At 44.4% G+C, this 15,147-nt stretch overlaps 1 protein-coding gene across 4 annotated transcripts in view; it reads left to right on the forward strand.

Annotated features, from left to right (window-relative positions):
- Positions 1-15,147, forward strand: part of LOC124012345 (rho family-interacting cell polarization regulator 2-like) — a 98,602-nt gene that overhangs the window by 46,976 nt on the left and 36,479 nt on the right. For 3 of the 4 annotated variants that reach the window (XM_046325848.1, XM_046325851.1, XM_046325852.1), the window contains exons 2-6: positions 4,527-4,647; positions 6,151-6,306; positions 6,574-6,664; positions 7,340-7,363; positions 7,653-7,706. In XM_046325848.1, coding sequence (XP_046181804.1) covers positions 4,527-4,647; positions 6,151-6,306; positions 6,574-6,664; positions 7,340-7,363; positions 7,653-7,706 — 446 coding nt within the window. The remainder of the gene's footprint in view (positions 1-4,526; positions 4,648-6,150; positions 6,307-6,573; positions 6,665-7,339; positions 7,364-7,652; positions 7,707-15,147) is intronic. The other variant, XM_046325850.1, reaches the window with a different exon arrangement.

Consider the following 15,147-nt stretch of genomic DNA (forward strand, 5'->3'; position numbering starts at 1 on the left):
TGCTTCTTCAGTGTCCTTAGATATTTTTGTCAGATGTTACTATGGAATACTGAAGTATAATTACAAGCATTTCATAAGTGTCAAAGGCTTTTATTGACAATTACATGAAGTTGATGCAAAGAGTCAATATTTGCAGTGTTGACCCTCATTTTTCAAGACCTCTGCAATCCGTCCTGGCATGCTGTCAATTAACTTCTGGGCCACATCCTGACTGATGGCAGCCCATTCTTGCATAATCAATGCTTGGAGTTTGTCAGAATTTGTGGGTTTTTGTTTGTCCACCCGGCACTTCAGGATTGACCACAAGTTCTCAATGGGATTAAGGTCTGGGGAGTTTCCTGGCCATGGACCCAAAATATAGATGTTTTGTTCTCCGAGCCACTTAGTTATCACTTTTGCCTTGTAGCAAAGGTGATCCATCATGCTGGAAAAGGCATTGTTCGTCACCAAACTGTTCCTTGATGGTGTATAGAAGTTGCTCTCAGAGGATGTGTTGGTACCATTCTTTATTCATGGCTGTGTTCTTGGGCAAAATTGTGAGTGAGCCCACTCCCTTGGCTGAGAAGCAACCCCACACATGGATGTGTGATGAAAGGGCTTCACAAGCAAGGATATTGCTGCCAGTAAGATTGCACCTAAATCAACCATTTATCGGATCATCAAGAACTTCAAGGAGTGAGGTTCAATTATTGTGAAGAAGGCTTCCGGGCACCCAAGAAAGTCCAGCAAGCGCCAGGACCGTCTCCTAAAGTTGATTGAGCTGCGGGGCACCACCAGTACAGAGCTTGCTCAGGAATGGCAGCAGGCAGGTGTGAGTGCATCTGCACGCACAGTGAGGTGAAGACCTTTGGAGGATGGCTTGGTGTCAGGAAGGGCAGCAAAGAAGCCACTTCAATCCAGGAAAAACATCAGGGACAGACTGATATTCTGCAAAAGGTACATGGATTGGACTGCTGAGGACTGGGGTAAAGTCATTTTCTCTGATGAATCCCCTTTCGGATTGTTTGTGGCATCCGGAAAAAAACTTGTCCGGAGAGGACAAGTTGAGCGCTACCATCAGTCCTGTGTCATGTCAACAGTAAAGCATCCTGAGAACATTAGTGTGTGGGGTTGCTTCTCAGCCAAGGGAGTGGGCTCACTCAGAATTTTGCCTAAGAACACAGCCATGAATAAAGAATAGTACCAACACCTCCTTTGTGAGCAACTTCTCCCAACCATCCAGGAACAGTTTGGTGACAAACAATGCCTTTTCCAGCATGATGGAGCACCTTGCCATAAGGCAAAAGTGATAACTAAGTGGCCCGGAGAACAAAACATCAATATTTTGGGTCCATGGCCAAGAAACCCCTCAGACCTTAATCCCATTGAGAACGTGTGGTCAATCCTCAAGAGGCGGGTGGACAAACAAAACCCCACAAATTCTGACAAACTCCAAGCATTGATTATGCAAGAATGGGCTGCCATCAGTCAGGATGTGGCCCAGAAGTTAATTGACAGCATGTCAGGGCGGATTGCAGACGTCTTGAAAAAGGAGGGTCAACACTGCAAATATTGACTCTTTGCATCAACTTCATGTAATTGTCAATAAAAAAAAGCCTTTGACACTTATGAAATGCTTGTAATTATACTTCAGTATTCTATCGTAACATCGGACAAAAAATGTCTAAAGACACTGAGGCAGCAGACTGTGGAAATTAATATTTGTGTCATTCTCAAAACTTTTGGCCACGACTGTAGTTTGTTTTTGAGGCAAGTAGTGAGTAGTGATGTTTACTGGATGTGAAAGACGTGCCTTGACATGAATGTGGATGGATGACTGGCATACCGTTCATTCCAGATTCTCTCTCCAGGTTGATGTTAAAACTGAACTGAAAACATGCTAGTTGATTTAGTCAGTGGGTGGTGGTGTATTTCTCTCTGGTTTCTCTCACCATATTAGTTTTAAACCTGTAGATGCAAAATAGAGAATAGAGCCTCTGTAGAATAGATGAGTTAATGTATTCAGGATGTTATGACCGAGTTATAGAAGTGTTTGGCTTGATAAGATACTTCTGACAGTTCTGCCCTCCAGTTCTCAATGTTGGCAGTCCCTAGAGTAGCCTAACATGCTTACCACTCTGTATATTCCCGCCCCTGGAGTTGGCCGGAGGCTCTGTTGTCTCATTCTTGACTTTGCCATTTGGCAAGATGTGGAGTTGGATGGAAGTGGTATCAAAGGAAGTGATTCCAATGTTGAGAAGATGCAACAAATTGAATCTGAAACCAATCTTTTCATTTTTGTTCCGGTCCGAGTCTCCGCCAATCTCAGCAGGAATTTCTAGACTTTTCAAGTGTGCTCAAAAGCCTGACTTCTACAAGGCTTTTGAAAAGCTCAGTCAGAACTCTAAACATGATGAAGGTTTTGTCAATTCTCGAAGCCTCCTCTGAGCCGTTGTCTCTCTAAGAGTAAGGCTTTCAGAAAGCAGAGTGAGCCACAGTGAAGGGCACGCTATTTACCATCAAGCCAGCAAATGATGTGATGATGCGTTTTTTTGCCATTTTCCACTGTTTTGTGGAAATGGAGGACTAAAGCGAAATTTAAAGATTCACTCCATAATCTCTAGCTCCAGCTCCTATCGATTCTCACTTTAGACCCTCATTTGTACCTTCAAATAGATCAACTGTGTTTTTCCTTGTTTCAACATCTTCTCCTTGGGTTGTCTACAGTGGGTTATTCTCTGGTCAAACAGTTTGGGTTCTTGTAAGACATCAAATTATCAAAAATAAAAGTGCCGTCGATACCTAGCAGATAGAATTATAAGATCACAATAGTTTCTTTGAATATTTGAGTGCTCATACCCAGCCTCTTTTGCAGATAGACCTAATTGACCTGTGTACCAGTGTTCTAGTCTGCTACACATCAGTGTCTGTATTCACAAAGCGTCTCAGTGTAGGAATGCTGATCTAGGATACATTTTTCCTTTTTGATCATAATGAATAGGATTATATAGACAAGGGGGACCTGATCCTAGATCAGCATTCTTTTTTAATAGGACCCAGCTTCACAGTGAGTGAGTGGTGTTGAAGTGGGCTCTATAAATAGCTGAGGCCATATCAGACCTGTCCTATTGTCCCTCCACAGCAAAACAACATCTAGTCTTTCCCCGGGCCCGTGCACGGCATGGTGCAGGGCCTTTGTGTGGCCCTATCCCTCGGCCCTGGGCTTTGTCACTGTCACGTCTCTCTGTGCTGGGAACCAGGCACGGTGTCATGTTGCTGGGGCCTGCAGGTTGAAGGCTCCCCTATACGCTTCCATTGACTGGAGGGAGTCAGGAGTGGCGAGGTGCCGCAACTCACCCAGGGAAAGCCTACTCTAGTGACGGTTAGGTTTACAACCTTTTACTGTAAAAATCACTTGACATTATTCTCATATCTCATAATATGAGTTTAGCTGGTAGCCTATACTATGTAGGACAATAATATCATAATATGGAAAGTTATCTATTTTCTCCCCATCACTAATTGTCTGTGTGCTATGTGCGTCCACTCTTCTCTCCTGTGTTTCTGTTTCTGGGAAGCTCATTTTAATGTCTCTATCAAATGGTCTTCTCGACTGTTACAAGTCTCTGACAGCTCAGGTTGGCTAAATATAGAAATAGCCTAGATATTTTTTTAAGGAATCAAGAGTACATCAGCAGTATTGTCTAGTAGAATCCCAGCCTATCCCTGGTTCCTACAATGTTCCATCAATGATGATTAGAAATGTGCGAGCAAGGAAGAACAACACTGAAATACACTGAGTGTACAAAACATTAAGAACACCTGCTCTTTCCATGACAGACTGACCAGGTGAATCCAGGTGAAAGCTACTCCATATTAGGAAGCTGTTCTTAATATTTGGTATACCCGGTGTCAGTAGCCACTCTTGGAGGAGTCGGGAGCACAATGAAAATAAACTTCTTACCGATCAAGGACATATTATAGTATAATATTGATGTCGATTAAGGCAGCCCCCTCGCACCTCTCTGATTCAGAGGGGTTGGGTTAAATGCGGAAGACACATTTCAGTTGAATGCATTCAGTTGCACAACACATTCAACACACTATACAGGGTTGAGTGATTCACCATCTGCAGTGTAGTAAATAGATGATGACTTCAAGCTTAGATGCAGACTAACAACATTCAGAGCCGGTATCGACAAGTCTTCTGTCTCTCATTCCGTCACTGTAGAGTTGCAACATACTAAGCTTATTATAGTTTCCTGCATATTGTGTAGCCCATACAGGTCTCCCTCTCTTATCCTGTCACTGTAGAGTTTAATATCATACTATTTCCTAATAGCTCTCTCTCTGTCATCCCAGTTTACCCGTGTTGCTCATGTATATCTATCTGCTATAGTTTCCTGTAGCTCACTACTGTAGCTCACTACTGTAGCTCACTACTGTAGCTCACTACTGTAGCTCACTACTGTAGCTCACTACTGTAGCTCACTACTGTAGCTCATATAACTCAATCTCACTCTCTTTTCCTCCCTCTCTCTCTCCAGGAGTGTCGTCCCGTGTCCCAGAGATCATGGCGGCTGGAACCCACTCCCCCGGGGGACCCAATGGGATCATCCGGAGCCAGTCCTTCGCCGGCTTCAGCACGCTACAGGAAAGACGCTCGCGGTAAGGGAATAGAGAGGTGGAAGTTGGCCTGAAGGCTTTCTAGGCACAGATCTCGGATTAATATGCCGTACCCAATTCCAGCCCTAGCTGTTAGTGGGATAAATGCAAGACTGACCGTAGATCATTGCCTAAGCACAACTTCATCCTACTCTAAAGTTTCCTTACCTTTTTTGCTTACTGTACCACCAATATAATTTTGCTCTGCCCGGAGTATCCCTGAAGTACCCTCTCATGTGCATTTTACCAGTAAGCCTATGGTCTCAAGAGTCTTCTCAAGTACCCCCTGTGGATAGACCGAACTCTGAGACATCAGTGTTCTTCAGTGAAGTAGCATAGCCTAGTGGTTAGAGCGTTGGACTAGTAACCGAAAGGTTGCAAGTTCAAATCCCCGAGCTGACAAGGTACAAATCTGTTGTTCTGCCCCTGAAAAAGGCAGTTAACCTACTGTTCCTAGGTCGTCATTAAAAATAAGAATTTGTTCTTAGCTGACTTACCCTCCTCTGACTGGGAATGTAGTAATTATCACATTATCAGAAGGAGATAACCACACGTGACAGTCGTCTGTCAGTCGCTTAACGCTCATTCAACTGATTAATGGGAATGTATGCTACATTCCCATTTCTAATGTGTTATTAATCAGTTGAATGAGCGTTAAGCGACTGACAGACGACTGTCACGTGTGGTTATCTCCTTCTGATAATGTGCCTATATGTCTGCCTATTAAAGCACTGCTGCTAGGCTGAACGTAGCACTGCTGCTAGGCTGAATGTAGCGCTGCTGCTAGGCTGAACGTAGCACTGCTGCTAGGCTGAACGTAGCATAAAGCTAGGCTGAACGTAGCACTGCTGCTAGACTGAACGTAGCACTGCTGCTAGGCTGAACGTAGCATAAAGCTAGCTAGCGTGACACCATGGCAACTCATTCTGCACGCTGGCCTAGATTTGTGGCAGCTCTGAGTTCCAGGCAGTACGTAGCATGTTCTGACTTGTCGAGCAAGAAGTGAAATCTGCTGTCACTGTGTCCCCATAATTCTGCTCTATACAAGGAAGTGGATATTTGTCAGTGTAGTGATGCGAGTCTATAATATCTACACTATATACACTAGTTAATTAAAACCAGAAGACCGCTTTCCATCACTCTAGGGTTGGAAATATTGTAAAGAGCATTTCTAATGTGCATGTCACACATCGCCACCAGAGCAGTTAGTGCACTCCAGCACTGGGACTGCTTCGGCTAGCCCCTGAGCCCAGTACAGTTCATATCCCTCCGCCTATTATACTGGGGTGGGGTTACCTTGGGGACTGTCACTAGGTGATGAAATTGTCTCTGGTGTGTGAGGTGTGTGTGTTCTGAGCTGTTTTATGAAGAAGAAACTACAGTACATAACTCTTATGTATTGTGGACTGAGGAGTCACAATTGCTGTCTTGACCTCAAAAAGACCACCTTTGTGACCATTTCTGTTGAGGACCCAAAGAAAACCTTGAAATTGTGTGTGTGTCCAGGTGTAACTCATTCATGGGGAACTCTGCGGTGCAGAAGAAGCCCACGTCCAAGCCTAAGAAGCCCCATCTGTCAGGGCACAAGGCCAGCAGCGGCTCCAGAGAGCCCCAGCCCAAGAGGGTGGAGGAGGTGTACGGGGCCCTCAAACAAGGCCTGGAGTGAGTACAGACATGCACACACACACACAAACCATATGATAACCTGGTGATATGTGAGAGCTTTATTGTAAGCTGTGACCTTTTTCTCCCCCTCCATCCCTCCCTACAACTTTCTTCTTCCCCTCTCTCCACTCCTTGCTTCTTCCTCCCTCTCCCCCTCCTTTCACCCCTCTCCTTCCCTCTTTTCCTTTTCCCCCTCTTTCTCCATCCCTCCTTCCACCTTCCCTCTCCTCCTCCCTCTCTCTCCCCGTCCTCTCTCTCCCTCAGTGAGTATCTGGAGGTATACCAGACTGAGCTTGATAAACTCACCTCTCTGATGAAGGACATGAAGAGGAACTCCAGACTGGTGAGACAGGATGTGAGCTCATCATCACCACTACCACTGACTGTAGTGTAGGCTCAGTCCTAAATCAACACCGAGACCCTACGCCCTATACCCTTGTTGTAGTGTAGTGCTTCTCAACCCAGTTCTCAGGGACCAACCTGTCAATTGACTTATTGGCTCTATCCCAACACTAGCACACCTGATTTAACTAGTCTACTAATCATCAAGCCCTTGACCATTTGAAACAAGTGTGCTACAGTGTTGGGGTTAGATCAAATATGTGAAACGGCTGATGGTCCCAGTGGACTGGGTTGAGTAACACTGCTAATGTAGCTAGCTACACGGCTCCTCATTCTAATTGGCCTGATAATCAATTTGTTAATGATGTTATTTCTTCCCCATGACATCTCACATGTGCTAATGAGCGATTAAGCTCCCTCTCATCTAGTTCTGTAGCTAGTAGCTACTACGCTAGTCAGACAGCAAACACATCTAGTTCTGTAGCTACTACGCTAGTCAGACAGCAAACACATTGCTGCTCCTCTAACCAAAGACAGCTTCTCTCAATGGGAGGAAGCATTTTTCAAATAATTCATATTCCTCTTGTCAGACAACTGCAGTCTTTTTTGCATTAATGGCATAGTTGTGAGCTGCTCCTCCATATGCTGTGCAGTAGTAACACTATCTACTGTGTGTGTTTTCCCCCAGGGAGTCCTGTACGATCTTGACAAGGTGAGTGAGTTGTGTGGAAGGCACCAGGCCTAACCAGTCTGGCTGAGTGAGGATGGATCTTTGATGTGTGTGTGAATCATGTTTCTGCTAGGAAAAGAGAGAGGGGGATTAGATTACCATAAATGAGTCTGCTCTCGGCTGAAAGTGTAACATGTTTGATCATCTAACATGTTACCCTCTGTTTTAACCGCTGTCACAGCTTAAAGGTGTGGATGCACCATTTTACTGACACTATCTTCTCTTGTCAACAGCACAATGTAACTCTAGCTTGTTCTATTTCTGTCTGCAGCAAATCAAAACCATCGAGAGGTATATGAGGCGGTTGGAGTTTCATATGAGCAAGGTAGGTATTTACATAATAGCAGAGCATATTGTGTTACTGTACTGCTTTGAATAGATTTTGCTGTAGCCCAATCTGTGGGGCTTCAAACTGGGTCTGTGCTTCTGAAAACCCGGAGCAAAAATAAAGAGAACATGAAGTGCTTTAGAGAGGGTTTAAACTCTGCTCTCTCCCTCTCCCCTCCACTCCTTCTCCTCATCTCTCTTTGCCCCTTGTGCCACCCCCACACGCCAACACACACTGGTGCCGTTAACAACGTAACACCTCAACCAGCCTTCCCACGCACTAGCAACAGCAGTTTTTGAGTGTTGCTATGGATCCTTCAATCATAGCTGAGCCATACACTTTTCTCTACACAGAAGCATACAAACATCCACAGCATCACCCCTGTCCAGACCCACCTGCTCACTTCCCCGTCTCCAGCGCCCGCATCACTCTCCGCCACATGACCTAAAACGGCACCATTTTGATTCTGTCTGTTGCTTAGACATTTACATAATAAAGCTTTGACCTTTCCATTGTGTTAACAATGGAGGATTGGTTGATTTGACCGTTTTTAAGTATACATTCTTTCAAGATGATTGACAATAAAATGATCATCCAGCCCATCGGGTATCTCACTGCACCCCCATATGCCATGTCTTGAAATATGCAGACAGACGGAATAAAAGTAAATTGACACTGTAATAATTCTGACACCAACTTACTAACTCTGCCCGTAGCCTTTGGACTTTCGAGCTTCCCAGAAAGCATGGATTATTGAGTCATTGTTAGTTTTATACTTAAGACATGACTTTGCCGTTGTGCTTGTGTAATAAATTCAATACATTAGTGTATACTGGATTATTATGCTTACATTATCGTTAATTGTCATTTCGTTAGTTATGTTCCAACGTTCCCTCCATCTTGTGCCTCTTTTTATCTCTTTTTATCTCTCAATACACTCTATCTCTCAATACACTCTGAGTCAGATTGTCTCTGGCTTGACCCCTTGACCTCTCAAACGTCTCAAAAGTATTTGCTGAGAGCCATGGCCTTGAACACACACACATGTCCTGTTAATATTAATCGATTTGACACCTCAAAGTCCCCCTGGCTATACTCCCTTCTGCGGTTGCCAGATTGGGTGGCATTCTACCCTGCCATGTCCCTGTTGTTGACAGATTGGGTGGCATCCCTGCCATGTCTCCTCTAAGGTTCCTCTCCGGTAGCCCTGCTGTGTATGTGTCAAAGCTGCAGTGGAATATAGCAGAATGAATACTAGTCAATAACAACACACAAACCAAAACCAGCACCTGTGCCGAAGATAACCATAGAAACATGGAGATGTTGGATTTGAGGCTTCTGAAGAGCCAATCATTGTGACATAAAACATTTGAACATATTCACACAGACCCCACTACACATGCGCCAACAGGTTTTTGAACTGTGTACAACCTTTCAAAAAAAACTACAGTATCTCTTCTTTCATTACTAAAGTTGATGAAATGTTCCTTTGGCCTTTCAACAGATGTGTTCTGCCTGTGTGATGCATTAGTGTTGTGCTCTGTCATTACCTGCTCTGTTTTGTTATCCCTCACAGCTAGCGTTGTTACACCTAGCATTGTTAGCACTGAGCGCTACCGTTTCCCACTTGATTTGTTATTCCTCACAGCTAGCATTGTTAGTGTTGGCACCTACTTAGCATTGTTAGCATCCGAGGCGGTGGGTGTTGAATCTAGGTCGAAGCAATCCTCTGGAGCAGTGGTTCCCAAACTTTTTATAGTCCCGTACCCCTTCAAACATTCAATCTCCAGCTGCGTACCCCATCTAGCACCAGGGTCAGCGCGCTCTCAAATGTTGTTTTTTGCCATCATTGTAGCCTGCCACACTTATTAAACATAAGAATGAGTGTGAGTTTTTGTCACAACCCGGCTCGTGGAAAGTGACAAAGAGCTCTTATTGGACCAGGGCACAAATAATAATAATGAATATTTTTGCTCATTACTTAGCCATCTTACATATAAAACCATATTCGTTCATCAAAAATTGTGAATAACTCAAATCAACATTTATTTGTCACGTGCGCTGAATACAACAGGTGTAGTAGAACTTACAGTGAAATGCTTACTTACATGCTCTAAACAATAGTGCAAAAAAGGTATTAGGTGAACAATAGGTAAGTAAAGAAATAAAACAACAGTAAAAAGACAGGCTATATACAGTAGTGAGGCTATAAAAGTAGCGAGGCTACATACAGACACCGGTTAGTCAGGCTGATTGAGGTAGTATGTACATGTAGATATGGTTAAAGTGACTATGCATATATGATGAACAGAGAGTAGCAGTAGCGTAAAAGCGGGGTTGGCGGGTGGTGGGTGGGACACAATGCAGATAGCCCGGTTAGCCAATGTGCAGGAGCACTGGTTGGTCGGCCCAATTGAGGTAGTATGTACATGAATGTATAGTTAAAGTGACTATGCATATATGATAAACAGAGAGTAGCAGCAGGGTAAAAAGAGGGGTTGGGGGAGGGGGGGCACACAATAGAAATAGTCCGGGTAGCCATTTGGTTACCTGTTCAGGAGTCTTATGGCTTGGGTGTAAAAACTGTTGAGAAGCCTTTTTGTGCTAAACTCGGCACTCCGGTACCACTTGCCAGGCGGTAGTAGAGAGAACAGTCTATGACTGGGGAGGCTGGGAAGGCTGGGGTCTTTAACAATTTTTTGGGCCTTCCTCTGACACCGCCTGGTGTAGAGGTCCTGGATGGCAGGCAGCTTAGCCCCAGTGATGTACTGGGCCGTATTTACTACCCTCTGTAGTGCCTTGCGGTCAAAGGCCGAACAATTGCCGTACCAGGCAGTGATGCAACCAGATGATCTCAATGTTGCAGCTGTAGAACCTTTTGAGGATCTCAGGACCCATGCCAAATCCTTTTAGTTTCCTGAGGGGGAATAAGCTTTGTCGTGCCCTCTTCACGACTGTCTTGGTTTGTTTGGACCATTCTAGTTTGTTGTTGATGTGGACACTGGGGAACTTGAAGCTCTCAACCTGCTCCACTACAGCCCCGTCGATGAGAATGGGGGTGTGCTCGGTCCTCCTTTTCCTGTAGTCCACAATAATCACCTTAGTTTTGGTTACGTTGAGAGAAAGGTTGTTATTCTGGCACCTCCCGGCCAGTTCTCTGACTTCCTCCTTGTAGGCTCATCGATGTCGGTGATCAGGCTGCAAACTTAACCACTGCAAACTTAATGATGGTGTTGAAGTTGTGCCTGGCCATACAGCCGTGGGTGAACAGGGAGTACAGGAGGGGACTGAGCACGCACCCCTGGGGAGCTCCAGTGTTGAGGATCAGTGTGGCAGATGTGTTGCTACCTACCCTCACTACCTGGGGGCGGCCCGTCTGGAAGTCCAGGATCCAGTTGCAGAGGGAGGTGTTTAGTCCCATGATCCTTAGCTTAGTGATGAGCTTTGAGGGTACTATGGTGTTGAACGCTGAGCTGTAGTCAATTAATAGCATTCTCACATAAGTGTCCCTTTTGTCCAGGTGGGAAAGGGCAGTGTGGAGTGCAATAGAGATTGCATCATCTGTGGATCTGTTTGGGCGGTATGCAAATTGGAGTGGGTCTAGGGTTTCTGGGATAATGGTGTTGATGTGAGCCATTACCAAAATTTCAAAGCACGGTGGTCTATGGTGGTCTGCTTGAAACATGTTGGTTAATGAGAAGGGTGTGCTTGAAAGGATGCACATAACTCTGCAATGTTGGGTTGTATTGGAGAGAGTCTCTGTCTTTTTCCACACAGAGTCTGTGCCTGTATTTAGTTTTCATGCTAGTGAGGGCTGAGAATCCACTCTCACATAGGTACGTGGTTGCAAAGGGCATCAGTGTCTTAACAGCCTGATTTGCCAAGGCAGGATACCCAATCTGGCAGTGGCTTCTGATTTCAATTCAATTTTCACAGAACTGCTTGTTGTAATTTCGATGAGGCTCTCCCGTTCAGATATCTGTATGTGGACTGGAGGCAGGGCATGAAAGGGATAATGAATCCATTTGTTTGTGTCATCCGTTTCGGGAAAGTACCTGCGTAATTGTGCACCCAACTCTCTCAGGTGCTTCGCTATATCACATTTGACATTGTCCGTAAGCTGCAGGGTAGCCTAGTGGTTAGAGCGTTGGACTAGTAACCGAAAGGTTGCAAGTTCAAATCCCCGAGCTGACAAGGTACAAATCTGTTGTTCTGCCCCTGAACAGGCAGTTAACCTACTGTTCCTAGGCCGTCATTGAAAATAAGAATTTGTTCTTAACTGACTTGCCTGGTAAAATTATTCTTTAAAAAAAAATTTGCACACAAAAAATCATACAATGATGGAAAGACCTGTGTGTTGTCCTTGTTAATGCAGACAGAAAAGAGCTCCAACTTAGCTTCAATGCTGTCCCTCACATTGAATATAGTTGCGTAGAGTCCCTGTAATCGTAGATTCAGATCAATCAGGCGAGAAAAAACATCACCCAGATAGGCCAGTCGTGTGAGAAACGTAAAGTAAAGGACATGTTAAGCTCGTCTCTTAATTTAAAAAAAAACGTGTCAATACTTTGCCCCTTGATAACCAGCACGCTTGTTGTAAAAAGTGTTACATGGTCGCTGCCCATATTATTGCATAGTGCAGAAAATACACGAGAGTTCAGGGGCCTTGCTTTAACAAAGTTAACCATTTTCACTGTAGTGTCCAAAATGTATTTCAAGCTGTCAGGCATTCCCTTGGCAGCAAGAGCCTCTCAATTGATGCTGCAGTGTACCCAAGTGATGTTGGGAGCAACTGCTTACACACGCATTGCCACTCCTCCCTGTCATGGCTTTTGCGCCATCAGTACAGACACCAACACATCTTGACTACCAAAGTCCATTTGATGTCACAACGCTGTCCAGTACTTTAAAAATATCCTCTCCTGTTGTCTTGGTTTCCAGTGGTTTGCAGAAGAGGATGTCTTCCTTAATTTACCCCCCATAAACGTAACGGACATATACCAGGACCTGTACCAGGCCCGCCACGTCTGTATACTCATCCAGCTGTTATGCGAAGCAGTAATTGTTTCAAAACATCTCCTGCCATGTCACTGATCCATCATGAAACAGTGTTGTTTGATGAAGGCATTATCTGTATATATATTTTTTTGCCTTTTCCCCAGCATTGTCCCATCCATATCCGCAGCAGCAGGAAGAATTAAGTCCTCCACAATAGTATGGGGCTTGCCTGTCCTAGCTACACAGTAGCTCGCCATATCTAGCCCCTTCTTATTAATGGTATCTGTTGCTTTTAAACATGTCTTACTATTCGAAAGTCATCTTATATTCTCTCTCAAAAAACTCCCGTAACTTATTTTTCAATTTGGCATGTTTTGTTTCTAAATGTCTGTGCAAGAGTGAAGGTTTCATCGAGTTGTGAGATGGTACTTTTGCACAATAACACACTGTGGCTGAGGAAAAGCACTACTCTCAATATAAGTGAACCCCAAATCAATGTAGTTCTCATCATATTTGCGCCGCTTCGATGGTCCAACGTCTGTGTCTGTTGTTCGGTGCTTTCCTGGGTAAGGGGGCAGTAGCTCTTCGGCTGCATCAGATTCACAACTGTTAGTGTCCATGTCTGCTGGGCTAACAACAACATGCGGGCCTTACTTTTTTAACCATTTATCAATTTTCTTGCAAACGGAATGAGCAGCAGCTACGTTTGGCTACATATGGACCGTTAGTGGAATTCCTGCGAGAGATGAACAGATTGGATGTTTATTATTTGACTAGGCTACCTGTATTTGACATTGTGTTGTTATTTCGCTGAACACTAGATGGTTTCATTTTTTTTGGCAGTGAAACAAGGCTACTGAAGATGTGAATGTTTTTTTTCTTTTTTTCTTCACATTTTTAAAAATAAAAAAAACAATCTCATTTTTATTGCGTGTACCCCAGTTTGGGAAGACCTGCTCTTGTGGCTGACTGGGAGAGAGAGGAGAGGGGGATAGTGGGAGAGTATAGGAGGGATTGAGGGAGGGAGCTATGGTGCTGTGAGACACTAATGAGGGCTATTTGGGTGAGGGCAGGGAGGTGTCTAAAACGAGTTAGAGCGTGTGTGTTCTGTGTTGGCACCCCGTGGAGAGTCTAGGGGCCTCGGGGGACAGGACAGAGATCAATCGACTGGTCCCTTTTCTAGTCTGAGGGGTGAGGGAAGGGTTGGGGATGATAATGGTGCTTCCGGCGTGAGTGTGTGTGTGCGTGCATGGTGTTTGTTGTTGACAATGTCTCTCCTCATCTCTCTTCACACTCAAAACAGTCTTTCTCCTCCATTCAATACTAATTTGGTTACTCTGTGAACAGCACATCTAGAACATTCTCATTACTAGTGATGAATGACGTCCATTTGGAGTTCTTGAGAAATAAGGGGGTTTTCTGAATAAGAACAACACAAACATTTCTCATACAGTTTTGGCCAATGCTGTAAGATGACTTTGTTGTAAGTCGGCAGCATGGTATTGTAAATTGGACAAAAGGGACAAATCATGCTGGGAGCATGAGAGTTCTAAAGTGGGAAGCCAGCTGATGTCTATCTCTGGGTGGCGGACTGCTGACACACACACCAACATAGAGCCAGCCCAGACATCAGCAGATATCTATCTAATGAGATCAATCTGAATAAAGAACTCCGCCAGGAGAATCACCAGACTGACTCACTATCCTCTGAAACGCTGATGATGTCAGGGAATTAAATCTACATCCATAGCCTGCCTCATCACCACAGGGAGAAGAGTAGTTCAGGTCAAACCCTGCTTTGTGGGTGTTTCAAGCGTTAATGTTCCTCAAACGCTATTGTACTATACATTTTAACAGGAATTTTAACATTCAAACAGCAGAATCATTATCAGTGTGTCAACACCAGGGGTTAAAGTTATCGGTTATTGGGCCCATTTCTGGAGGTTGAAATTATATTTTAGATGGTGTCAACATTTTATTTTCATACATTTTAGAGTAGAATGTCCTTCTCGGTAATGTTCATGAAAATTATCCCGGGGAGGACCCCGGACCCCCAAAGCAAGAGGAATGGAATTGGTCAAATTCACAGTTTAATACATGTAAAAAATTATCCTCTTTCCCTAAAAGTATGATGGTGATGGCTTTTTTACATGAAAGGAGAGGTTAACTTGGCCCCAGACAATCGATCTGAGATTGCCCGGATCTCAGTCCCATTGAGAACGTCTACGACCTGTTGGATCGTAGGGTGAGGGCTAGGGCCATTCCCCCCCCCCAGAAATGTCCGGGAACTTGCAGGTGCTTGGTGGAAGAGTGGGGTAACATCTCACAGCGAGAACTGGCAAATCTGGTGCAGTCCATGAGGAGGAGATGCACTGCAGTACTCAATGGAACTGGTGGCATCTTTTTTTGCTGAATTTATTTATATATATATATATATAAA

The sequence above is a fragment of the Oncorhynchus gorbuscha genome, linkage group LG24 (genome assembly GCF_021184085.1).
Source record: "Oncorhynchus gorbuscha isolate QuinsamMale2020 ecotype Even-year linkage group LG24, OgorEven_v1.0, whole genome shotgun sequence".
Classification (NCBI taxonomy): domain Eukaryota; kingdom Metazoa; phylum Chordata; class Actinopteri; order Salmoniformes; family Salmonidae; genus Oncorhynchus; species Oncorhynchus gorbuscha.